General features: G+C 52.0%; 1 protein-coding gene across 1 annotated transcript; it reads right to left on the bottom strand.

Moving 5' to 3' along the window:
• GTPBP1 (GTP binding protein 1) lies at window positions 2,210-24,162 on the bottom strand. Its single transcript, XM_018048770.1, has 12 exons — window positions 23,819-24,162; window positions 21,130-21,241; window positions 14,909-15,089; window positions 14,013-14,361; window positions 11,031-11,154; window positions 10,111-10,225; window positions 8,146-8,290; window positions 7,846-8,028; window positions 6,920-7,055; window positions 6,131-6,309; window positions 4,729-4,929; window positions 2,210-3,843 (listed from the first exon to the last, which is right to left on the bottom strand). Exons 1-12 carry the CDS (start codon window positions 24,008-24,010, stop codon window positions 3,751-3,753), a joined length of 2,010 nt encoding a protein of 669 aa, XP_017904259.1. The 5' UTR covers window positions 24,011-24,162; the 3' UTR covers window positions 2,210-3,750.

The raw sequence follows: 25,287 nt of genomic DNA, 5'->3' as shown, positions 1-25,287 counted from the left end.
GTGTGTGGTGTGGTTTTTATCTGACCATTGCATGGGACTCTGCTTTTGGGAAAAAGAGAAAGGATTCTTAGCCTAAACAGTGTCACACAGGCTTACCTCCTAAGCTTTAGAAACCCAGGCTTCTCAGCTGTGATGGGAGATGGGACCTGAGGCTGGCCCTGTTCTGGTGACTCCTGGGTCTGACAGTGGCAGGAGAAAGGGAGGTGGCTTCATTAGCCACCACTGATGTCCACGGGGAAGCAGGCGGCTTGTCCTGCATCTCTCAGTGGAGCAGGAAATAGGAGTGACCCACCTGACTCTCAGCTTGTCTACGTAAGTGTTGCAATCCCCCTCCACAGGAGTTAGACCCTTGTCCCTTGTCCCTGTGTTGGGATGGGACGAGGTGGGTCCCCTGAAGAGTCAAATTCTTGCCAGCTCCAGGGAGCAGGTCCTGGCCCTTCCTTGCATGTATCTCCCCAGATTCAGTGCCTCCAATGAGCAGCTCCAGGTGACAGGGGTGGTTCCCCATCTGGACTCAACATACGCCTCATCCTGACCATGGCACCCGGCCCAGGGCTGGGCCCCATCACAGCTGAGAAAATAAAGGCAGGAACAAGTCAGCAGGGAGGAGCTGGGGGGCAGGGGGGAACTGCTATAGGAGAGGATGCTGGGTGGGATCCACAGCCAGGTCCAAGGCTTTGGGCCAGTTGCTCAAGCCCTCAGCTCTCCACACCAGGACAGAGCCAGTTCCAGGGCGCACTGCTCAGCAGCTGCTTGCTTCATTGCCTCCTGTCTCACTTAACACCGGCACTGTATTTACCACCATTTTTCAACAAAGGCCACATCCCTAAGCAGCACCAGTAAACGGTCTCTGGAACCGACCACATATAATCAGAGCTCAGAGCCTCTGCTCATGCCCTCTGGGGCCTGTCTGTACATATTCAAATCTGACGAGTCCTTCATGGTACAACCTGCCAGGTGTGGTTCCCCATCTGGACTCAACATAGGCCTCATCCTGACCAAGGCACCTGGCCATCTTCTCCATGGTCTGTCTCATGACCCCAGTTAAACCTGCTCTTCCCTGCAACACGGCATGTTCCTGCTACCTTATTCTGGTGCTGGGGAAGTCAGGAGGCCCGAACAGCGGGCCTGGATGAATTCGAAAAGGTCATACATGCTAACGACATTGCAGGTCAGGATTTGCCATTTAAGATGACTGGATTAACAGCTTTTCTTCATCAACTAGGAAAGGGCTGGTGGTTTGCTCCAAATAGACAGTGGGTAGGGCTGAGGCTCATACAGGACCTTTGCAGTCCCAGCCAATGACAGTGAAATGCTGCCGCCAGCCCCCTGGCTAGCAGGGGGGGCCTGGTGACAGAGGTAAGACTGACCGGAGTGTTTGAAGGCAGAGGCCAGGGTGGAAACCATAGATTCTAAATGTAAGGAAGTGGTTATGTTCACAGAGGCAAGAGACTGCCAACCAAATGTGGTTCTGCCTGTTTCAAGGTCCCACATGAAATTCCACAGCACCTGCCATGGGAACTGAGAGCAGGCGCTGCTACTCCACCCGGAACTCCCACTATGAAGGCACCACTGGGCAGCGGCCCCTCTAAGCAGAACCAGAGTTAAAAAGGCACAGGGGAAACAGCCAGCAGACAAAGGAAGCAGGGCCGGCTGGAAGGTGTGCTGGAGCGAGTGGCCGGAACGGCTGGGGGCTGGAGCACTGCTCCTTAACTGGAGAGACATCACTGATGCCACCTCCCTCACAGATGGTGGCTGCGAGTGTTGAACATGAAGCGAGGGAAACGCCTGGCACGGTCCCAGCTGCACAGCAGAGCCGAGTCCGTGCCACATTTCTCCTTTGGAGGCTGAGCCCCGGCTTGTGGCCTCTGCTGTGGACTTGGCAGCCACTGTGGGTGAGAAGCCACGTGGTGACCACTCAGCGGGTACCCCCCACATGCTGGGCACATCAGGACCTCGCTCCTCTCGCTGAATCCTCACAACCTGATGCAGGCATTCACCTCTCTTGCTCTGGATGAGGAAGCTGAGGTTCAGAAGATGCCAGCTGGTCCCTGGGTCACCGCTGGCCAAGAAGCCTGGGTTCTTGAAGCCACGCCTGCCTGGCAGGAGAGGCTGGGCTCCTGCGGGCCCCGGCCAGGGCAGGCAGAGCAATGGAGGTCCCCGTGGCAGCACCTCCACCTGGAGGGGCTGGGCAGGGAACACGACACCATCAACTTGGAACAAACTTTTATTTTGTGTGCTGGTCTGGTCAGTCCATGGCCACAGGTAAGTGGTAACTAAAAATAGTTAGAAGGAGGGGAGGCGAGGGGACCAGGGGTCTGGACGCAGGAGGAGTGGTGAAGGGCTGGGGACGGAGGGGAGGTGAGGCTGAGGAAGGACCCAGCCAGGTAGGTGGGTGTCCCAGGTTAGAGAAAGAACACAGCTCTGCCCACCAGTCCACCCTGAAGTGAGGGCTTAGTCCACAGCTCAGGCCAGGCTGGTTTGGGGCCCATGTTGCCCTCTCTGGCCTGGGCAACACCACCCCCAACCCAGGCAATGATTCTTCCTGAGGGCTTAATACTCTTGAGATGGGTCTGGAAGAATCTTGTTAATACCTCCCACCTGCCCTCCCTGTACTCCAATTAGAGCTTCCCAATCGGGGCTCTGGCCCTTCACTCTTGTGCTCCTGTAGCAGCCATGCTGGGGCGATGTAGGCAAGGAGGGGTTCTGTCCCTGCCTCGCTCAGAGGAACAGCCGGCACCCCCACCAAAAAGATGGGCTGCTGAGCGTGAGCCTGAGCGGGCACCCCCCAGTCCTGGTCCTCAGTGACCCGAGGCCCAACAAGACTCAGAATCCAAGTCCAAGCAGGAGGCAGCCCTGGGAAGGGCGAGGCGAGAGCCTCCACAGTGACAGAATTGGCCGAGGAGGGGTCACCCCAGTTAGCTAGGCAAACAGAAGATTGTCTCAGAGGGGCAAGAAAAGCCATCAGATGTCTCTAGGTCAAGGGTGAGGGTCAGAGATGGGGGAAGGAGGATCCTACAATCCAATCGCCAATACCCTCCACACATCTACAGGTTACAGCTTAAGAGCTTTTGGCATTAACTGTTTGGGGGTTCAAGGGGAACAAGAGGGACAAAGAGACTAGGGAGCCACCACTCTCGGCTCTGCTAAGATCCCCAAGTGCCAGAAGGAGGACCCCAGTACCAGCAGACACTCCCACCTGGACGCCCGCAGCCGGCGGCTCCAGGCGCAGAGAATGGACACGGGGTGGGGGGGGGGCGGCGTGTCAGTCCGACAGCCCCAGAAGGTTCGCACAGACACACACAGACGGACGCACAGACAGGCAGCCAGCTAGCTCCTGGAGGCCGGTGGCCAGCCACAGAGGAAAAAGGAGAAAGACGCCCAGGGCCCTGATTGGCCGCACTCCTGCACCTCAGACACACAGCCCCACACACAACCACACGCACACTAGATAGAGAGATAGATATATAATAAAAAGAATAAAAACTAAGGGCCCGGATGTACAAAAAAGGTGTGAGTGAGGAAGAAGGCAGGGAGGAGGGTGGGAGATGGTCAGTCCTCTGTGGAAGTCTGGCCACCTTCCTCAGCTTATAAATTACAGCCCCCCTGGAAAATGGGGGTGGGGGGAATGATGAGGCTCCGGGTTCAGCCGGGGGGAAGGCGAGTGGCGCCAGGGCTGCTCTGGTCCCTCTGGCGGAGCCAGGGCCAGAGCACTAGGATCCCTCGGGTGGCGGAGGTGGGCGGGGAGACTCAGCAGCCGCTGGCAGGAGTCATGCAGGCCCCCTGCGACTTCACCTTGTGACGCTGGCCCCCCCGTCGCCGGCCCCCACTGCTGGGCTTGGGCTGAAAGAGAGAAGGAAGAGCTTGAGAAGCAGTGGCCTGCTGGGCCCGGGGCAGCACAGGGCACAGAGGGGCCTTGGGAAGCGGGGGCCGCCCATGAGCGAGCGGCTGTCTGGGATGGAGCCAGCGCCCACCCTGCCTTCCTTGCAGGCGGTGGGTCCCAGTGATCAGGGTGTGAGGAGCAGTTCAGGGGGCACACAGGGGGTGGGAGCGAACAGGTGCCACTGCTGACAGGTGCAAAGGGAAAGCGTGCAGAGGCGGCAGAGGGGAGACTCGACGGGAGGGCGGGGGGAGAGCAGGAGGGGTCCAGGCAGAAGCTCTCTCTCCAGAGAGGAGTCAGGGAAGACTCTGGAAAGGAGCAATGTGGGGGCGCCAGGAGAGGACTCCAGGGCTCGGAGCTGCCCGGAAGTTCTGAGTGAGAGCCACACTGACCGGGGCCCGAGGCCACCCACCCCTCACATCACGTCGGGGAAGGGGCCCAGAAGGACCCTTGAAGGCAGCATCTTTCGGACACCTGGGGCTGCAGTGTGCACACATCACACATCACTTGTATTCTTACACATACAACACTCGCTCTTATTGTGACAGGGAAACTCTGACATTTTTTTATTCTAGTTCATTAAAACTAAATGCTGGTCTGACTCATTAGGTTGACTTTACGTAGGCCACATCGCCACATCTCAAGCTTGAAAACCACTGCTTTAAGAGACCAAAAGCTCCCACTTGGAGAACACTTACAGGCCTGGAGTGTGGGAGACACCCACCGAGGAACGCAAGGACACGGCAGGCTGGCAAAGGCTGCCTGGCTCTTCTGTGAGTCACCCCCTCCCCCCACTCTCGCCCCCCCCCCCCCCCTCCCCTGCCTGAGCTGGCCAGGGAAGCACTCACCTGTGGCTGGAGACTGCTGGATGCAGCCAGCTGGGTGGCCCCTAGGGAGCAAGCTTCATCTCCTGGTGGGGGGCCCCCGACTGTGGGCCCTCCAGAGGGGGCCCCCTCTTCTCTTTTGGGCGGGGGACCCTTTTTCGTCGATTGCATTTTAATCTGCTGGGGCTTGGAGTTCATTGGGGAGTTGTTGGTGGTCTGCAGGAGCTGCCAGAACCAAGCAGGTGGGCGTGAGACTAGATTTGCCAGCCATGACATGGGCTCAGCTGCCCCCGCCCCAGCCTGAGGTCTCAGGGACCTCCCATCCCTGGCCTGGCTGGGCCTGGGCGAGGCAGGCGGGGGCCAGAGGGTGGCGAGATGCCCTCTCCACTCAGTGCACGCGGGCTGCCGTGGTTGGGGCCAGTGTCTCACCGGTCTCCGCCCAGCCCAGAAGGGTTCCAGGCTGTTCCCCACCCCGGCTGCTCTTCCCACAATCTGTGAACCCCAGCATCTGCTACTCAGCTCAGCTCCCGGGATGGGGGTCCAGCCTGCCCCGAGCATCAACCGTACCTCCTGCTGCCCATGGAACAAGAGTCTGGGGCAAGTTTTCATTTCAGGCTTCCCAAAGAGACCAAGTTGAGTCTCCCAGGAGCTGGAAGCCTTTGGAGTGCTGCCATCAGAATTTTTAAGAGCTACCACCCAGGAAGGACTGACTCAGAGCCTTCCCTGATGATCCCAGTTCAATCTCAAAGCAGGGAACAAGCCCGGCTGCATCCCCAAGGGTACTAGAGCACGTGCTAGTAGCTTCAGCCAAACCCTCAGCCAGTCTGAAGCAAGGGGGCCTTCACGGACATGATCCTCCCCTCTCCTCAACACACACTGCAGGCCCAGGGTCATGCGGATGGGCCTAAGGAGAGAAAGCAAGCCTGAGCCTTATTCCAAGATCTCAGACAGGATGTATGGAGCAGGGGTCAGACCACTCTCTCAAGGGCCCCTACTCGAGGTCACGGATGAAGTCTGCAGAGGGCGTGAGGCAGGCTCCAGGACACAAAGAGCTCGTCGAGCCTGTGCTCACTGCTGGCCAGCACTCGCTCCAGCTGGACCTACTACTGTGAGGGCACTGCCCCAGCCAGGCCACTGGAGCCTGTGCCCAGCTTCTCAGAAGCTGACCCCGCCTAGGCCAGGAAATTCTCCCACCATTCTCTCCTACTGACGACTGCCATGCCTCAGCCCCCACCTTCTCTCCACTGTGGTCTCCACCAAAGTCCAGAAGGATGGGAGGTCTAGGGATGCCTCTCAGGGCAGCAGAGCAGATGGCACTGGTAAGATTTCACAGGGCTTCTCAAGAAGAGCGTGCTGTGCTCACAGGCTAGAACTGGAAGCCCCTGGTACTTCCTGCAGGCAGGCAAGGTGGTCTGCCCGGCCATACCTTAGTGATGGTGCCCACGGCCTTGGTGCGGCCTTCCCGGAACACTAGCCGCTGGTCTATGTGCAAGTACTCAGGGGTCTTGATGAAGCGGAAATGAACGGTGGCCTTGTCCCCAGTGCGCAGACAGTCCTTATCCATGCTCAGGATGGTGGCCGTCTGCCTGATGCTCCCACAGTGCACTGCCAAGGGAGCCAGGAGGTCAGCAGAGGCCTGAACCGCCCAGGGGCCTCAGGGCAGGGGAGGCAGTGAGTGAAAGCATGAACCGTGCTTGAGCTATGCAGCAGGCTAAACCTGGAGGGGCCGAGGGTGGCTATGTGAGCTGGAGGCCTGCTCTGAGACTGATCCTGCCTCACACTCTCCCACTTCGTCCTCCAGTTAACAGACCCCGCTGGTCCCTGGACCCACTGTCCTAATTCTTGAACACAGGCACTCTGGTGGAATGCGTGCCTTCTCTGGACTTTGGGCTTCTTGAGGGCAGTGCCCTCACCCATCTTGTCTTTGTCCCCCAGCACCTTAGCATCACTGCCTGGCACACAGCAGTGCTTGGCAGACGTCTGCTGAAGGACTGAGAGTGAGGTCCCTGAGGCAAGTCTGAGTTTCCAGTGCCCGGCGCAGAGCCAGCGCTCGGTTAGTGTTTACCGATCAGACCACAGGCTGAAGGTTGTAGGTGGAACAGAGGGATAGCGTCACTAAACAGGACAGAGACCCGCCTCTTGGCTGCAGCTGAAACTTTGGGGTGAGGGCTGCTGGAGCCAGGCACTTCTGGCTCGCAGTGCCCTTGACACCTACCCATGGCCTGGTACCGCGGGCTGATTGTGGTGGGGTGGTGAAGGACCAGGATCTCGGCCTCAAACTCCCAGGAAGCTTGGGGATTCAGGCGTGGAGAAACCATCACCATGCCCTTCCGGATGGACGAGCGCTTAATCTGAAAACAAGAGGGAACCCCAGACCTCAGGGACAGTAATGCCGTCTGGCTTCATGCCCTGGTGTAGCGGGGCAGGAGTCCTTCTGGGAACCGGGACCAACAGGGCCTTGACCTCTCATTGCGCTGGACCACCAGCTTTCTAGGGCAGACTGTCCCAGGCAGACTTTATGGCTCTGTCAGGGGGTAGTTACTGGGGGGTCAGGAAAGACTTCAGTCAGAAGTGTCATTTCAGCCAGACCTTGTGGATAGGCTAGAATTAAGTGAGTGGCGAAAGGGCAAAGGCAGGCAAGTACTCAAGTGGGAAAAATAGGGTAAGCACAATACGACTGATGGAAAGTAGAAAGTCTGACGTTGCTGGCTAATTTGTTTGGTGGGAAAAGTGGGTGACCCAGGACTCAGCAGTCACCCCAGTCTCCTGCCCCAGGAACTGAAAGCTGAATGGCAAGAGAATCTGCAAGAGACCTCAATAGCCCCAGGTAGAAAGACCCTCTACAGAGCAGGCAGGCCCCCAGCTGACCTCACCCCGGGTGCAGGGTACCACGGCCAGACACTGTGTGGAGGAACAGAGGAGCTCAGGAGGAGCTCAGGAGGCCGCAGGCCTGGGTTCAAGTCCCGGTATGCTCCCCGAGAGCCTGACAAGTCACTCAGGCTCTCTGAGCTTCAGTTTCCTCATCTGTAAAAGTGAGGTCAGCACTTCCTGCCTTGCAGAGCAGCTGTTGAGAGCTGGAGATGAGTCAGAGCCCAGCGTGACACAGAGCCCAAGGGAGCTTGTAGCTTTCTTCACACTCACCTTCTTCAGGGCGAAGGAGGCAGTCTGGCCCCCGCGCACCTCCTTGACAGGCATGCGTTTGCGATGGATGGATTTGACAGCAATCGACAGGAAGTTACCCAAGGGATCTGGGCCCAGCAGCAGTGTGTCGTTCAGCTTGATCAGGCCCCTCAGTGTTGTCCCAGACACCACAGTCCCCACACCCTGCAGAGAAGACCCCGGCCCAGTGAGTCCATCTGCAGCACAGGCTGGCCCCAACATCCCGGGAGGAAGCACCACTCAGTGCCCCAACCCTGGTTCAGCCCACTGAAATGCACGCACCGGGACGGAGTAGGTGTCATCAATCTGAAACTCGGCAGGCTCCTCCTCCCGGTAGCTGGTGCGAGGGGAGAGCAGGTTGAGGAACATCTTGAGCAGGTCGAGGTTCTCGCCTGTGACGTTGGAGATTTGGAATATCGGGCACATCCTGGTGGGGGCGGTGTGGAGACAGAGGAAGAAAGGCGCGCCCGTGGTGAGCACCTGCTTGAGCAGGGAGGAGCAGCAGGAGGCCTCAGGCACGGCTGCTGTGACTGAGGGTGCCCCCGCCACCCCATCACTGGCCTCCCAGGCCCCGCCTAGCCCACCATCCCGTGCCTAAGGCCTCCTCTCCTTACACCATTTTGTCCCTGAAATCTGTCCCCTCCTCTCTTGTCTTGGCACCACTGCCCTATTCCGGGCGCTCGTGAGTACCCCTTCTTACAGCATATACATCCTTAAACCCTTAACCGACTCTCCACTGACGAAATACCAGCCGAATCCCTCCTCCCGACACCCCTACCAGTTTATTTCTTCCAGAGTCCTGTATTCCAGCTGGACTGGTGAATCCTCCCTTCTCCTCAAAGCTTTTTTCATTCCCATGCACTTGTTTACTCTAATCTGCCTGCCTGGACTCCTTCCCTCTTATCCAACTACTAAATCCTCTCATCAGGGAACTGTATTCAGTATGAATAGCCCATCTCTAATGCCGCCTCCTTCCAGAGAATCCTTCCCAGATGGGTACCCTTGACTCCGAGTTTTCAGAAAACTTCTTTTAAAAAAAAACACTTAAGTATAGCAGTTGATTTACAGTGCTAAATCCTTCTGTAAAGTGACTCAGTTACACACATACATATATATTCAATATGTACATTCTTCTCCATTATGACTTGTCATAGGATACTGAATATGCGACACAGCGGAACCTCGCTATTTATCAATCCTATATATAACAGTTTCCTGCCTATCTGCTCTCCATGGTTAATCACAATTCCCAGGATCAGGAATTACACGTTGGCTACATCTTGAATAAGGAATGTATAGAACAGGCACTCAACAAAATGAATGAACTGAAATGGGGCCAACTGAATCGTACCCCCCCTGCTGGCCAACTGGTAGTACTAAAGACAGTGCTAGGGCAGAGCGAAAGGCCACAAGTCGGGCTGCTCTGGGTCCTACAGGAGCAAACAGCCCCAAGACTACGGGAGAAGCAGGGGAGTCAACAAAATTCATTACTACCAAGAGACTGTCTTTGACCAAGGAGCCGACCACCCTGAAGACGAGGACTGTGCCCAAGTCAACTCTGAGTTCTCAATGCCTAGATGAAAAGCCCAGCACAAAACAAACATCCAATGAATATTTATGGAATCAAGGAATTCCCTGGCAGTCAACCACTTTCACTCCTGGCCTGGGTTCAATTGTGGTCAGGGAACTAAGAGCCCAAAAGTCATCCAGCACGGCCAAAAATATATATATATTTATAGAATCAAAGGACATGCTAATGAGTAAATGCCAAAACTCATCTGTGATTAAAGAGCTTTTGAGAAACAACAGTATAAAAAAAATTAGGGACTTCCCTGGTGGTCCAGTGGCTAAGACTCTGCATTCCCAATACAGGGGGCCTGGGTTTGATCTCTGGTCAGGGAACTATATCCGGAATGCTGCAACTAAGACTCAGTGCAGCCAAATAAATAAAATATACTCATTTTACAAGTCAATAGAAAGTTATAAAAATGGCTGTGTATCTATCAAACAGCAGCCACGCACAGTGCTAAGCGCTTTACATAGATCATTGCCAACACGTACGAGAGCCCTGTGAAAACGATAATACCCATTTCACAGATAAGGACACTGAGCTCCAACTTCAGTGAGGCCAGCACCTCACAATCCGGGTCACCTCATACAGCCCCTGAGCAACATCGCTGAGAGCAGAATCATCTATTTCAACCAATCTCTGTGCCTGCGCCCAAGTGACTGCTCCCTACCCATTACCTCTCAGAGCTGAAGTTGGAGGCTGTAACAATCACATCATCCTTGCTCTGCACCAGCACAGGGATCTTCCGGCAGCCTGGTGACTTCAGCAGGCGCTGCAACAGCTTCAGGGTTTCTTAAAGGGTGAAATGGAACAAAATTAGGGGGACACAGCCTTCTCTTTGGCCAGGCTTCCAAGGCAAGACAGGTCCACTCGTTACTGACGCAGCAGGAGACAGACAGACGCCCAGTGCTAAAGGCCATAATGACTGGAGAAGAGCAGGAGGGGCGACACTGGGCGAATGCTTGCCAGAGCAGGAGGGGACTGATGGGGGTGGTGGTGTGCTCAGGCCACAGGCCTGAGACCTGTCAGGTTTCTCCAGAGTCTCTAGAAGACTCACATTCTATACGCAAGTGACTTGGGGGTCCATGAGAAGGACAGTGTTGTTCCCAGAATGCTGTTTCCTGGGAAAAAATTCATCTGACAAGAGGATCTCTAGGATGTTTAGACACCTACAGAAGCCCTCAGGAGGCCCTCCAGAAGGAGCCTTCTCTAATTCTCTCCCACCATCTCTAGCCTAGTCTTACAACTCTGTTTTGAAGCCTTTGGTTGCAAAAGGCCAGACTCTCTGCCCAAATGTCTCCATATATGCCCAGCTTAGATGGTAAAACCCAACCCCTTCTGCCTAGAACCATCTGAAAAGAAATGCCAGATTAGGGCCTTCAGGGATCCTGCATTTGTAACCAGAAGGAACAATGAGCAGGAGGCAACTCTAGGCTGTACTCAGACCAAGAGCCAAACAGGGAGGAAGCAGAAGTCTCAGGCCAAGGTTTACGCACAGTCCAAGGAAGCAGAAGGTCCCAGGCTACCGCCCTGGCGGCAGATCACCAAGGAGCCACCGTGGGTGACTGTGCCACAGACTGCTGCCGCTCGCACTTACCTTGTAGGATGTTGGCAGGACACATGTCAATCTTGGTGACCACCACAAACACAGGCACGTTGAGGGCCAACGCCAAGCCCAGGTGCTCCTTGGTCATCCCTACGATGCCAGCATTGCTGCCCACCTGCCTCAACACAGAAAGGACCATCAGGACAAGGGGCACAGACAGTGCTGCTGGGTGGGCACAGGGGCTCAAAGAAGGTGGAGGGAAGAGAGCAGTCTCATCTTTGGGGCTGCTGTAGGAACAGAACACAGGGGGCACGAAACCAAACAGCTGTAGCTGAAAGCTGGGCTGGGCCGGGCACAGACAGCTTTAACCTCCCGTACAACAAGACGGCCTATCAAAATCTGAGGAGACTCGGAGGCAAAAAAAAAAAAAGGCAAACTCAGTCTGGGAAAAGACCTGTCCAGAGTTTTCAAAGCGGATTCAGTTTAACATCCCTGGCCCCCAGTTACCCTATCTATAAAATGGGAGGATACTAATATTCGCTTTAAAGGGTTCACTTGAGGTTTAAATGACCAAGCATGTGTCAGGGGTCCACACAGAACCAGCAGGAATCAGGTCTTCAGGCAGGAGCCGCTGCCACTACTGTTACCATTCCTCCTGTAACAGTGACATTTTCAAATCTCATGAAGGCCAGTTACATGAATCTATGCACACGCACAAGAGTGCCTGCAAAAGAAAGAGGAACTTCTTCTCCACTGACATGGGGTGCTCTCTAAGATATGTTTGAAGGGGAGAAAAGCCAGGTGGTGTACAGCGTGCTACCATGAAGAGTGGCGATTAGATCACTGTTTGAAAAGAAGCAGCTGTCAGACATCCAGAGGAACATCTGAGATAATGTAAATACTTTTAGACTAGATACTGTATGATATTAGTGAACTCTTGTTCATCTTCTCAGGTGCCAAAACAGTAGCAGACTGTGCGCTGAAGTATTTCAGGACCTGTGAGAGGCATTTCGGGTGAAGAGTCACAATGTCTATAATATAATCTACTTTCAATATACACATGCTTGCTGGTATGATTACAAAATATCTCTAGAGGATGTATAAGAAACTGGCAGTACTGGTTGCCTCCGGAGAAAACGGAACAGAGGCAGGAGAGAGACTTCTCACTCTGAAGTGGAAAGTCTCTAAAGTCCTTAGGTACCTTTTAATTTTTGTATGATATGCATGTATTACTGACCAGAACAAAATAAGGGTAAAATTGCCATGACGTACTTATACAGGGCTTCATACATTCCAGAGTGTTCTCAAGTGATGCTCCCACTGGTCATCACAGTTCCCAGGGAAGCGATCACCCCACCAACACAGAAGTCCCACACATGTTCCCTCTGCCTGCACCACGACCCCTCTACCATCTTCCTCCTAAATCTTCCCATCCCTCCCACCACCTTTCCTAACCTACCCAGACCTGCTTCTCTTCTTCCAAGAGGGATAAGAGAATGCTCTCTCTCTGTTGTCCCTATATTTTCAAGGTTTTTTTTTTTTTGAAATTGATTGCCATGAAACAATAATCAAGTATTTCATTGTTTTCTACAGAGATTTTTAGTATTTAGCTCCTGACCTAAAAGTCAAATAATATATAACATCTCATCTGGGGTGAAGACACGTCCATTAATCACTGTAGCCATGTGGGAGACCCAGGTTTGATTCCTGGGTTGGGGAGATCTCCTGGAGAAGGAAATGGCAACCCACTCCAGTATTCCTGTCCAGAAAATCCCACAGACAGAGGAGCCTGGAGGGCTATAGCCCATAGGGTCGCAAAGTGACTGACACTAACTAACTGCCCCTCAGTTAGAAAAACGCTCATTTTAAACTGATTTCTATACCCTTCTTAATTTTAATCCAACAACTGCCACAAATACACTCTACGCTCTTCCTCTAAAACCCCTTCGGGAAGAGCAGCTTTCCTTGGCCAGCGACGGTTGGTAAGGGTCCTTTGCAACGTCCAAAGATACAGGAGGTGAAACCACACTGAGATCCTAAGATCCTTGGGCAGAGAGCTGACGAGTGTTCACACATATGCTCTGCCTCTCTTTGCTCTCCAGAATGGAGAGAATTTGGCCGAGAACCTGTTCACTGGGCAACTTGATCAAGTTTGTGCTGAACAGATGCTTTCATTTACTACACTTATTAATACAGGCAGCTGGAGGGACTGGGAAATGGGGAAGGGCTTTGAGAAGGATTTGCCAAAGGAAAACCAGCTTGTTTGCACTCCGTGAAAGCTGTTAAGTCATGACCAAGGCTGTGGGCCTCACAGACTCCTACCCTCTGGCCAGGAAGATCCAAGAGACCCAACTGTGGGATTCACAACGTGATCCAGCCCAGAAGCCTCTGCTCCCTTCCTTCTTCAGTTTATCCACTTCAGTTTAAAGTGAGGTGCTGAAAAGTCTATTCCCACCAGACTGTGAGCTCTATGGGCGCACAGGACAGCCTGTTCACGGCTCTATTTTCAGGCCTGGCACAGTGCCAGGCACACAGAAGCCTCTCAACAAGTAGCTGTGAGAGGCGGACACCAGTCCCAGGCTTCAGAAGAGACCACCTTCTAGCCCCTCAGTGGCTGTCCGTGCTCTCACCTCCACTTCATCCCCAGGCTGCCCCATCTCTGAGGGTGCTGCCCAACATCACCTCAAAATAGACCGACCCCAGGAGGAAACACCTTTCAGAGGTGGTTCCTTTCAGAAGGTAGTAAGCAACACCCCAGAAGAACCCTCCTCTACAGCTCTCTGAAAAACGAGAGCGCTCTGCAAATGGCACCTTGGTTTCTCTTCGAGGATCTCCTCCTGGCCTCAGCTAAGAGAAAGATCAAGGTACACCCTTGAGAAGACCAGGCACCCTTGCAACACTTGTCATCCTTATCTGGTTTCAAAGCCCTAAACCAAAGGCTCCTGCCTCAGAACAATCGTAACCACCTGCACACCGCCACATCCCAGGAGCTGAGCCGAAGCCCCCCGTCCTTCTCAGCAGCACCTCACTTACCATGAGCATGCAGAAGTCAGGCAAGTGGCCGGTCATGCCAAACACAGTGGTCTTTAGGTACTTCTCATGGCCGGCCAAGTCGATGAAGGTGATCACCTTAGTGGACTTCTCACAGATCTTTGTCCACTCCAGGCTGCCGCCATGGCTGTCTGGCTTGTTTACCACGTTTCCTTCACTGTCAAAGCCCAGAATGTCATTGCCCACGCTGCTGGTACGGCCCGACTCAATCTCATGTTTGTGGCGGAAGAGTTTCTGGCGGGCAAAACCTCGCCCATTGTCCAGCTCCCCGTGTGTCAGGACCCCCAGAAGCGTGCTTTTGCCAGCATCCACGTTGCCCACGACCGCTACCCTGCGTGTACACAAACCCATACATTTGTGTGAGAGTTGGCGGGTAAGTGGGAGTCGGTAGGTGAGTGAACTCCAGCAACTGGACCTGTAGGGACGGGCTCACCCCCAAGCCTCTCCAGCTCTCTGCTCCTTCGAGTCATGGGTGAGCACGCTGGGAGTGCTCTTGGAGCTGTACCCAGAGACTAGAACATTACTCAGGGGGAACTGAGCTCCCCAACAGGAGCCCTGAAGCCAAGAGGGGACCACGACGCTCTCCTCCAGGACCCTGGTTTCTAGCCGCCCAAGCTGAGGGGAGAGCAAGTGCCCCCACAAAGTGGCCCCAGAAGGCAGGGCTGGCCTCCCTCCCATCTTTCCAAATGGGAGGCTTTAAAGATGACACAGTATGGAGACAGAGAATGAGCCATTGATGTCACTGGACCCTCTTTTCAGGAAGCAGAAGGACGAAGTGGCTGTGCCCGGTGTCAAAGGCTCAACCACCACTCTCTGTGGTGCTCGGGGCCCCAAGGCCATGCTGCAGGGGACCTGGTGCCGTTCAGGGGCCCCCTCACCTGACTTCCAGGAAGTCATTGTCTCCTACTCGTTTTCGGACCAGGTAGTCGCGCACACGGCCCCCGGCCTCTTGCCGCTCCCGCAGGAGGATGACATCAGCCTCTATCTGCTCTGCCATGCTCTTCACGGTGGCGTAGGAGGCCTCCATGTCAGCTTCACTCAGCCCGTACTCAGTCCCATCTGGTGACAAGAGTCCACACGTCAGCCTGCCACCAAGTCAGCCAGTTAACCACCCCTCACCAGGGCTCCACCCTGGGCACTGCAGAACATGGCTCTCTCTCTACCTGACACTTCCAACACTCGGGCATGTGTGGAGTTCGTAAGTAACAGGGCTTCCCCATTAAGCAGGGCAGTCATTAATCCCTTCAATGGTAATCACGGAGACTCTCCCAGGTTTCATGCCAAGTCTCATGCTGGGTACTGGGAATACAGGTGCCCTTGGCGGGTTCACAGCCCAGTGGGAGAGAAAGGAAATTAATTAATTGCCATACAGCTTGAGTACTGTACTACAGAACGGTACAAAGAGAATGTAAAGCATGAGCAACTAGCATTGCCTAGGGAAGCTGAACACAGCTTTGCAGGGTGCTGACTCCAAGCTGGGACTCCGAACATGAAAAACAGGCCTGCAGAGAAAGGAGGGAAGACATGACAGGCAGCAGAGCAAAGCATGGAGCCTGGCAGATCACGGCACATTCAGGGACCGAGAAGCAGCCTGGTGTGCTGGGGAGCAGGATGTCAAGTGGCGGGAGACCACGTGACAGGTGGAAATGGTTAGGCAGGTGAACACACACATATACCAGGGAGGGAAGCTTTGGTGGTTACACGGGGGAGTAACGTGATCAGATTGCCGCGGGACAGAAAGATCTCTTGAGCAGCAGTGTAAATAAAGCGTGTGCTGACAAGCGAGAGATCAGGAACGGGGAGCCAAGTTTAGGAAGGGGTTCTAATAATACAGTCAAGAGATAACAAGGACAGGAGACAAAGGAAAACGGGGAGAGAATTTACGAATGGCTTTAGGGACAGATTTTTCACGGAGGTGGCTCAGGTGAAATGTCCAGTAAGGAGCTGGAAAAACTGAGTCTGAGCTTAGGATGAGGGACGAAGGACCAGTCAACCAGTAATTTATGGAGTGCCTACTGTCTGGCAGCCTAGTCAGGTGCTTCCCGCACGGAGTCATTTAATTCCCACAGTAGTTGCCTCCGCTTTCCTCCAGCCTGTCTCCCTGAGAGCACCCCTGCTCCTTCCCTGGGCTCACCCCCAGCATGTGCCCCACCTCTTTTCTTTTCTGCCTCCCAAGACCCTGCAGCTCCTCTCATCCGCTTCCACTTCTCCCCTTACAAACAAGTTCAAGTCATTCCTAAACTAAAGGAGACCCAACCTCTCTTCCTATGCCCCAGCAAATGTACTGTGCTACAATCTCCGCCAGAGGACACTTGGTGACTATACTTCCTCACCACCTACTCACTGATCTGATGCCTCTGGAAAAAAACTGGCTTTCAAGTCATCAGAGGCCTTCTACCCCCTCATCCAAAGTCCTTTTCTCAAGCCCTGCAGAGTCAATGCCACTGGCCACCGTCCCTCTGCTGACTGAAGCATCTCACTCCCACTCTGCTTGCCTATAACCTGAACTCTGTTTTTCTTTTTATTTATTTACCTTTGGCCATGCCTTGCCACATGTGGGATTAGTTTCCCAACCAGGGATCGAACCAGTGCCCCCTGCACTGGGAGCTCGAAGCCTTGACCACTAGATCACCAGGGCAGTCCCCCAGATTCTTCTGCTTCACCTCCCGCCCTCTGGTTCCTCCTTCTGTCTCCTCTCCTGGTTCTTCCTGCTCCTGCCCCTAGATGCCAGCCTTTTTCAGTAGTTGGTCAGTGGCCCTCTTCTCTATCCTTGAACATTCCCCTCAACTATCTGAATATTCTATGGCTTCCATTGTCATTTGAAAACTACAAAAAACATTTGTAACTAGTCCTCTTCCCAGAGCTCTGTCCACTCCCTTTTTAAACAACAGCACAAAAACTAACAGCATTAACAAAGCATTTCAGTCCTCCCTGTAGCCCTATGAGTTAGATACTACTGCTCCCATTTAGTACTGGGGTACACAGAATCCAGAGGTCTCAGAGCTGGGAGGGAGCAGAGGGGTCACGGGTCTTCTGATTCCACACCTAGAGCCCTTTCCTTTGGCAATGGCTCCCCTTAATGCCAGACCAGTTCCTCCTCCTGCCTTGCCTGTTTCTGATGACACCACTATCCTTCCAGTCACCCAGGATTAATACTCATCACTCTGGTCCTGCCAAGTCTAGCTTTCCTTGTTCCTACTCTCCTTTCTTTGCCAGTCCAATGTCACCAGCCTGATTCAGGCCCTCATTTACCTGAATCACAAGATCCCTAACTGGTCTTAACAAATCCCATCTGTTTCCTCCGGCCCATCCTGCATAGATGCACAAGCTCGAGTCCCTAAACAACGCACAGCTCTGACGTTGTCACTTTCGAGTCAAAACCTTGGAAGGGCTCCCCAGGCCCAGCAGCGTCCAGTTCTAATTCCTTAGAGGTGTCCACCATTTACTCCACCCCTTCCCCATCCTCCCCTCCTAAATTCTGTTCCAGTGCAGATGGCCCAGTCACCATCCCCCCTGTTCTCTGCACTCTGCCAGCTCTACACCTTTGCTCATGTATTTCCTACCCTGGAAAGCCAATCGGCACATCTCCACTTGCCAAAAGCCTACCCACTCTGCTCCCTTGTGAAATTTACCACGGATAGTGTTTGGGATGTGTCTTCACCCACTATATGCAAGCATCTCGAGGGTAAGGACCGTATCTCAAATGTCCCTGGACACTCCATGAGGGGTGCCTTTCTTATACTGAGTCCGCAAATGTCTGCAAAATGCTAAAACAAATGAACAAAGAGGGAGCAGTTGGGTCAAGGAGCTTTTAAATGCGTGGCCAACTGAGCTCTGGAAATCTTCTGGATTAGAGAAGGGCTTGGAACTGTTCCTGAGGCTGCCTTGCCATTCTGGCCAGATCCCCAAACTCTATCCAGCCTTTTCTGCTTCTGTTACATTGAAAAGCAATGCTTTCAGATTCTATCTCACACCAGGGGGCAATCAACAGTGTCACCTATCCATCCAGGGCTCCCAGTATTCTGTGACTGAAAATACCCCCAGTCACATCAGCCTTCTCCAGCATGTCCTCACTTGGTAGGAGTGGAAAAAAAGCCAAGAAGAAAAGTCAGAGGTCCAGTCACTAAGGGCCACATATTAAGCCACGTGGGAAGCTAGTCAGATTTCAGTCCTGCCTCCTGACTCGCCCTCCTGCTCAACATGCAGCAGGGGGTCCCCAAACCTTTAGGATACAAGTCTATACGCTTTGGTATGGCATTCAAAGACTCTCAGAGCTGGGCCCTGACTACCTGTCCAGTCTCCCTTCCTGACACTCCCAATCTCACCCTCATTCCCATTTTACTGAATCACGTCTGATCCACCAAATACTCCACAATCACAATGCCTCCATGCCTCTGTGCTTGTGGCTTTCTCGGCTCACTAACTACTGTCTCCACTCATCCAGGAAACTCCTACTCATCCTTTAGAATTCACTCATCGGGCAGCTCCTCCTTTAGAAAGACTTTTAAGCCTTCTCTGACCCTGCCACAAAGTTATAATACTCCTCCCACATTTCCTGAACTTTTAATGTAGTACCTAGTTCTTAGAAAGTCATGATTTAATATTTGAGGAATGAACAAGGTTCTGTTTGAAAGAGATCTCATGGTAAATCAATTATAACCTGGAACCTTTAAAAAATGACTTAACTACTAATACTAGCTAAGCATTTATATAGTGCTTACTATATGCCAAGTGTTAATCCTCATCATGATACCACGGGCTAGATTCTATTATTATCTCCATTTTAAGGCAAGGGAAAGAACCCATAAGGCAAACTCAGACCTGCCAGGTTCTAGAACCTGGCCTAACTACAGAACTTGAACTAACTAATCACGGTGCCTCCTTTTAATATCAATCTTAAGAATGTATATTTAAAGAGCACAATCCTCTGCCCTGCTTAGAATTTTTTAAAAACCTAATTTATCTATACAAATTTCTCTGGGGGCGGGGTGGGTGGCGGTGGGGGTGGTGATACCATTAGCCTCATTTCACAGATGAAGGAAGCAGTGAACAGAGGGGAAGCACCAAATACACACGAAGTCAATGATGAAGTTGACCCCTGGGCGCTTTGCATCTAGTTCAGTCTTCCATTTGAAGCTGAACTTGTTTAACTAGTTGCAATCTTTTTCTACCTCTAAAGAATTCCAGCACGAAGGAGTCACAATGAATCTAATAGTATCCAATTGGTAGATGCCAAGATAATGCTTTGGTGTGTAACATACATGTTACTGAATGTTTGTTCTTATGCTTTGCCATGGGAGGGTTAATTAACTGTGAGCCATCAAGGTTTGGTAAAGTTCACTAAGAGTTCATATCAAAGAATAAGGGAGCAGTGGGGGCTTTACGGGGCTTCCCTGTGGCTCCAACTGTAAAGAATCCGCCTGCAATGCAGGAGACCCAGGTTCAATCCCTGGGTTGGGAAGATCCTCTGGAGTAGGGAATGGCCACCCACTCCAGTATTCTAGCCTGGAGAATTTGATGGACAGAGGCGCCTGGCTGGCTAGCGTCCATGGGTCACAGAGTCGAACTCAACTGAGGTTTAAGAATCTGCATCTTCAACAAACAGTCCCAAGACTTGTCAGAGTTGACCTAGATGTGGTTTTCTTCAATTTTATAAGTTTGAAGTGACCTTTGAATGGTTCATCCTATTACAGCAGGCCAGATGTGACACAAAGGCTTTTCAAAAGGCTACCAATGAACCCCTAGTCACCAAATGGAATGGCTTTTTCTGAACCTAACTCTCCCTGCTGTCTCTGTAACACTTGACAACGCTGACCATCTCTCTCTCTCGACATGAACCTCCTGCTTTGCCTATCTCTCTCACCATGCCTTCTTTAGGGTGATAACACCTGAAACTGGGGAGGTGGCAGCAAAGACAGAAAGGAAAGGATAAACAAGAGAAACATTTCAAAGGAAGGCAGAGCAGTATTGGGAGATCAAACCCTTCTTCCTTGTGTCAATTTTGCAGCATTTCTAAATGCTGTTTTCTACTGAAGTTCATTATGTATATACCATCTTTCCTTCTCAGGACAGAGGACAGATTTTAAGTATCCAGTGTTTTGCAACAGTATCAAGACCTTAGAAGGATACTTAATAGATAATTGTCAAACAGTTCAAAACTGATTTTGAGATTTCTACCATCCTAGACTCACACTGTAAAAGAATTATTACCTGTCTTTATAAAAAGCTACATTCAGTAAAAAGAACTAGTCCTTTAATGATGCATGGAGGCCTACTTAAACTTGCAAAGACGACAGACAAGATCTAGTACGGGCTAAACTGATAACTGTTAAACAAGCCCAGCTGCCATTTTAGCAAAGATAATGTCTAAAGAAGATAAGAGTAAGCCGGCCTGGCATTGAGAGTATAAACTAGGAATGACCAGGGGTGGGAAGCCCAGGATATAATCTGGGATTCTGTCAGGGGGATGCAACTCTAAAACAATGGGCCCCTAAAGTGGAATAAGAGGGTTGGAGGGCAATAACAAGTCCCTTCCAGAATGGCAACAAGCCTACATATGTGATAGGATCTCACAGCTATTCCCATTGAATGGTCAGTGTGGACCAGGGCAAGACAGCCTTGCTGAAGAGAGAATTCTGGATGTCCTTTTCTTGCTGACATCAAGAAGTATCACAGAGGTTCTCTGCTAAGCACGCAACAAGTAGCAATGGGACTGGTAAATCAGACTTGGAGGGGAAGACCTAGAACTACCTAGGGAAGACGTAATTCTAGACCTAATTGTGACTTACTCTATTATCTCAGACAAGAAGTTTCCTTGCTCTGTGCTTCATCACACCTTATGCAAATGCAGGGTACTGGAAGCAGAAACGAAGCTTCTGTAAATTCTCTTGGAAAGTGAATCTTTAAAGTTAAGCACATTAGGACCACTAAGGTGGGGATTAACATTATCACGTTGTACTTTCACATTCTCCCAAACAGTTCTGCAGACACTAAAGAATCACTGCAACTGAGACACACGAACAAGAAAAGTTGATAAAAGAGGGAAAATGTGCTCTAAATAATGTTTTTAAAAATAAAGTGAAAGGAAAACTATGCTCACCTGATCCCTGCCCAATGACATATATGGTCTCTCCGCATCCCTCGTCCATCCTCTCCCACATTTGCCGAAGTAGGCTGTCATACTGCTCTGATGTAGGGCTCACTAGAACCAGCTAGAAGAGAAACCAACAGCCTTAGGACCACACTTAACTAGAAGAGCACCACAGCCAAAGCAGATCAATAGCCAAAGACCCTGACTGAACCCCACTGCGCCCTGACCTAAACTAGCTTGACTGCCCTCTCGTGGCCTCTTTGCCTCTCCTCAAATAGCCTTTGGGCTCAAGGCCTTATGAGTATGTTCGAACCCCAACCCACAGAAAGAGGGTGTGAGCAGCCTGCCTCCTGCTGCTTAACAGGAGGGGCAGGACCCACAGGGACCGACAATGTGGCATTGTAGGTAGAAATTAATGAGCAGTGCTTTACACCTACATGCCAAGGTCTTCTACCTGCAGCTTGCCACTCACAGGACAGGGATCTCATATACTGCCATGCTCTCCATCCAAGGCCAATGGTTCCCATAACAACATAAGAATTCTGTTCCATCTTGCCTTGGCTATCTTGATTATTTAGGAATCGGCAGTAAAAACTGCTGCAAGATTTATCTTTACCAACAAAACAACCTTACCTCTAAGATGGGTATCAACACTGTCATTTTGCGAATTTCTTCCGATAATATTAAAATATCAACCACTTATTTGGGGAGGATGTTTACCAACAGGCATGTCAAATCCCATTCTCTAACTGTCATATGTGACCTTGGACAAAGAACTTAACCTCTGAGTCTCATTTTTTTTAGTCTACAAAATGCAGATACTATTACCTACCTCCTAAGGCCACTGTAAAGACCAAATAAGATAACATGTAAAGCATCCACTCCACAGCTCAATAAGTGGTAATTACAGTTTTCCCCACCCAGTCATTCCTAAATGAAACTAGATACCGCAATTCACTAATTCTCTCTCTCTTTGGAAGCTCTCAGAGTCTTATGTCCATCCCCACATTTAACTATAGCAAGTATATACACTTACAGCTTCTAACCTTTCCCTCAGGAACCAGTCTATTTAACCCATCTCTTCTCTCTCATCACATCAGTTTTTTTCAATATCATCAATATTAATTTACATATAGCGTCTTTAAAATAATGAGAAGGACTTCCTCAGCTTCATGACGAAGACACACCTCCCTACCCTGGGACAATAAATAAGTTGGTCAGGAAATAAATCTGTTTGCAACTCTGCTTGGCCATTTCCCACTGTTTTCAGGCTTCTGCAGCACCTTGGCCATGAACTGACATCTCGTTCATCTGCTTCCGAGTTAAGTGCATCTCTTAACAATTTCCTGAGTTGACTCATCAGAGCCTGTACTTTGAACCTAGGTGCTGGGTCTTCTGCATTGTGTCCCACTGCCTCATACACTTCCCCTGATCATCCTCTCTTTGAACCTGGCCAGCCTCATTATGGCATTAGAGGCACCAGAGAGGACCCCGTGCTAAGGTGGAGTGCTCAGTGGAGACTAGAGGGAGAGAGCTGTTGGTTTCAAGAAAGTTCTCTCCAGTTTAGATCAAGTTTCGTGCAGTTTTGTCACCACAGACTAAAAAATCACAAATGTTTTCAAAACTAATTAAACATCTCTATTTTAAGTATCCAACAACAGGTAGGAGGTGGGATGGGTGTGCTGTCTTGCATCAGCTGCTATTTAATCTGCACAGAGAATCATCAGTTCCTTCAATCCCCTTCAAACATTTACTGAGCAGTAAGTAACCGACAGTGTAGTAGATTTCTTACATACGTTTCTCATTTTTACTACGTGTTTGTACTAAATAAGATGATGAAGCTGGAGCACTGAGAGGTTAAGACATTTTCCCAAGGTCACAGAGCCTTTTTAACTGGCAGGGCAGGAAAGGGAACCCAGCCCAGTCCGACTCCCAAGCTGGCATTCTTTCCTTTAGCAACGTTAGGAACCTTCAAAACGCCAGTCCCAAATTATACTTAATTGTTTATCCCCGCCCCCACCAACGCCAGGCAGAAGGTTGAGCCCTTAAAATCCTGCCCACCTTTGCAAACGCTAAGAAAACACGATCTAAAACGTCCTTCATTATTCCAGTCATACAAGATAAGGTTTCTTTCCCAGAAGACGAAACTATGGGTCATGCCCATCTTTCACTTTTGTTTTGGGTGGATTTCTAAAGGAGACATTCTAGATTAAGTGACTACTTGATATTGCCTTTCTCGACACCAGGAAGAGCCGCAGCTGCCTCCCGACTCCCCCTCGGACTACCAGATCCTCCCGCGCTCGCCTTGCCAGAGCCACCTTCGACCCTCGGCTGCCGTGGACAGTCCACGGAGAGAGTCCCTCTCGATCTCCCGGGGAGGCGGCACCGCGTGGGGACCGCCACTGCGCGGGCAGCTGCCGGCGTCGGGCGCCCGCGTTCCACGTGGCGGAGCCGAGGGGTTGTGATCTCGGCGGGAGCCCGACGGCGGGGAGGCCGGGTGGGCGCCACCAGAGAAGGACGGCGGTGCCCGCGGGCAGCCGGAGCCGCCCCTCGCCCGCGAGCCCGCCGCGCGTCCCGCACTTACAGGTGGGCGGGCTCGGCCCCTCCCGCCCCCGCCGTCGCCCCAGAGACGGCTCGGCCCACCGCCCGGTTCCCCCTCAGTGCCCGGTCCCCTCAGCCGCCGGCGCCCGGGGCCTACCTTGCTGGTGAGGTCCAGCTCCGGTTCGCCGTTGAGCGCCTCGCCGTCCTCGCTGCAGTCCGAGTCGAAGCCGCCGTGGAGCCGGGCGGCAGCCGCCGCGGCTCTGGCCGCCCCCGGAGAGCTGGGCTCGGGGGCGAACATAGAGGCCGGGACCGGCGACTCCATCGGGGAGCGACTCCGCTCCGCCGCCATCTTTAATAACTTAGGCTAATTCGTAGCCGGCCTCCCCTCCCTCCTCAGCTTATTTGCCTAATCTATGCGCGGTCACGCCCCCAAACCTTATCAGAATAATTTATGCGAAACTTCTCCCGCCGCGTAGAGAGTGACACGTATCTCTAGCTAAGAAACAATCCACCGGCCCTCTCGGCCACCAATCGCTACAGCTCGTTCAAGTACCTAATGAATAATTAATGAGGCCCAAAGCCCAACAACAAAAGTCTGGGACGTCACGCGCCTTGATCGTAGCTTTCAAGTGGGCAGCACAGTGTCCACGCTACCGGCCTGGAGCCTTCCCGCCAATGGGAGCAGAGCGGAGTACGACTGACACATCAGCCAACCAATAAGAAGAGAAATACACACCGAATTTACCCTTACCGCCCATCACTCCCCTAGTTTTCAGAGGCGGTGCTCAGCTTCCAAATCCTGCAGCAAGATTGTCGGGGGCGGGGAGCCTTCCGATGATAGACAGGGGAAAGGCCCAATCCAGTCTTCGGATACGTCCCGCGCCTCGGGCCACCGCCCACGGAGGTTGTAAACTGCGCAAGGCACCTCCCACTCAACTCAATGACTCCTGGCTGTCACAGAAGACGGATTTTCAACCTGCTGGCAATCTCCAGGCAATTTTAATAGGATCGATGCCTGGAGTACTATAGCAGCCAGAGCGCGGCAATTAATTAAACGCTGACCTTAGGGAGAATTCCCCATTCATTGTCTCTGCGGAGAAAGCAATTACACGACCAAAATGAGGCAACCAGCTCAAACAGAAGCCAAAAGTACCTCACCACGTTTGTAAACTGAAAGGCGAAACTCTAGTCTCTGCTAAGGTAGCTTCCTATGGGAGATTCTTCAGTGTCATCAGCTGTGGAAAACCCCAACCCAAAACACTAACAACACCAGTTCTACTGTCTTGAATTCTTCCAAAAGACTGAAGAGCTTGAAGTTAGGGATTAGTCAAACTCTAACAATGCTGGCCACGGCCACTCGTCCCAGGCAGCAAGCAAGCAAGAGCAGCCATTTGAGTTGGGAAGATAACATAGCCAGGTTTAGGGGTCTGAAAACAAAGTTTAGTGAGCAAGAGGCAGAGTTCCAAAGAGCCTTCAGTTCCAAGGATCTACTTGAGTTAAGCGACAACTTCTTGTTCCTGTTTGCAGCCAAATTTGTACAAATACAGCTGGAAATCTGGAACAAAAAGTCATCCAACTCCAAAGGTTTTGATAATAGTTCAGTTTTTTTCTTCTGGAGAAATTGCT

This window comes from Capra hircus, chromosome 5 (genome assembly GCF_001704415.2).
Source record: "Capra hircus breed San Clemente chromosome 5, ASM170441v1, whole genome shotgun sequence".
Classification (NCBI taxonomy): domain Eukaryota; kingdom Metazoa; phylum Chordata; class Mammalia; order Artiodactyla; family Bovidae; genus Capra; species Capra hircus.
This window is presented reverse-complemented; position numbering and strand designations above follow the sequence as displayed.

Bases quoted from the DNA above. Each gene is read 5' to 3' on its own strand.
- GTPBP1 (XM_018048770.1), bottom strand. From the start codon at position 24,010: ATGGCGGCGGAGCGGAGTCGCTCCCCGATGGAGTCGCCGGTCCCGGCC. The intron at 10,226-11,030 runs GTAAGTGCGAGC...TCACCCTTTAAG, and splicing joins TCCTGCCAACATCCTACAAG to AAACCCTGAAGCTGTTGCAG. The intron at 8,291-10,110 runs GTAATGGGTAGG...CGCCCCCACCAG, and splicing joins TCCAACTTCAGCTCTGAGAG to GATGTGCCCGATATTCCAAA.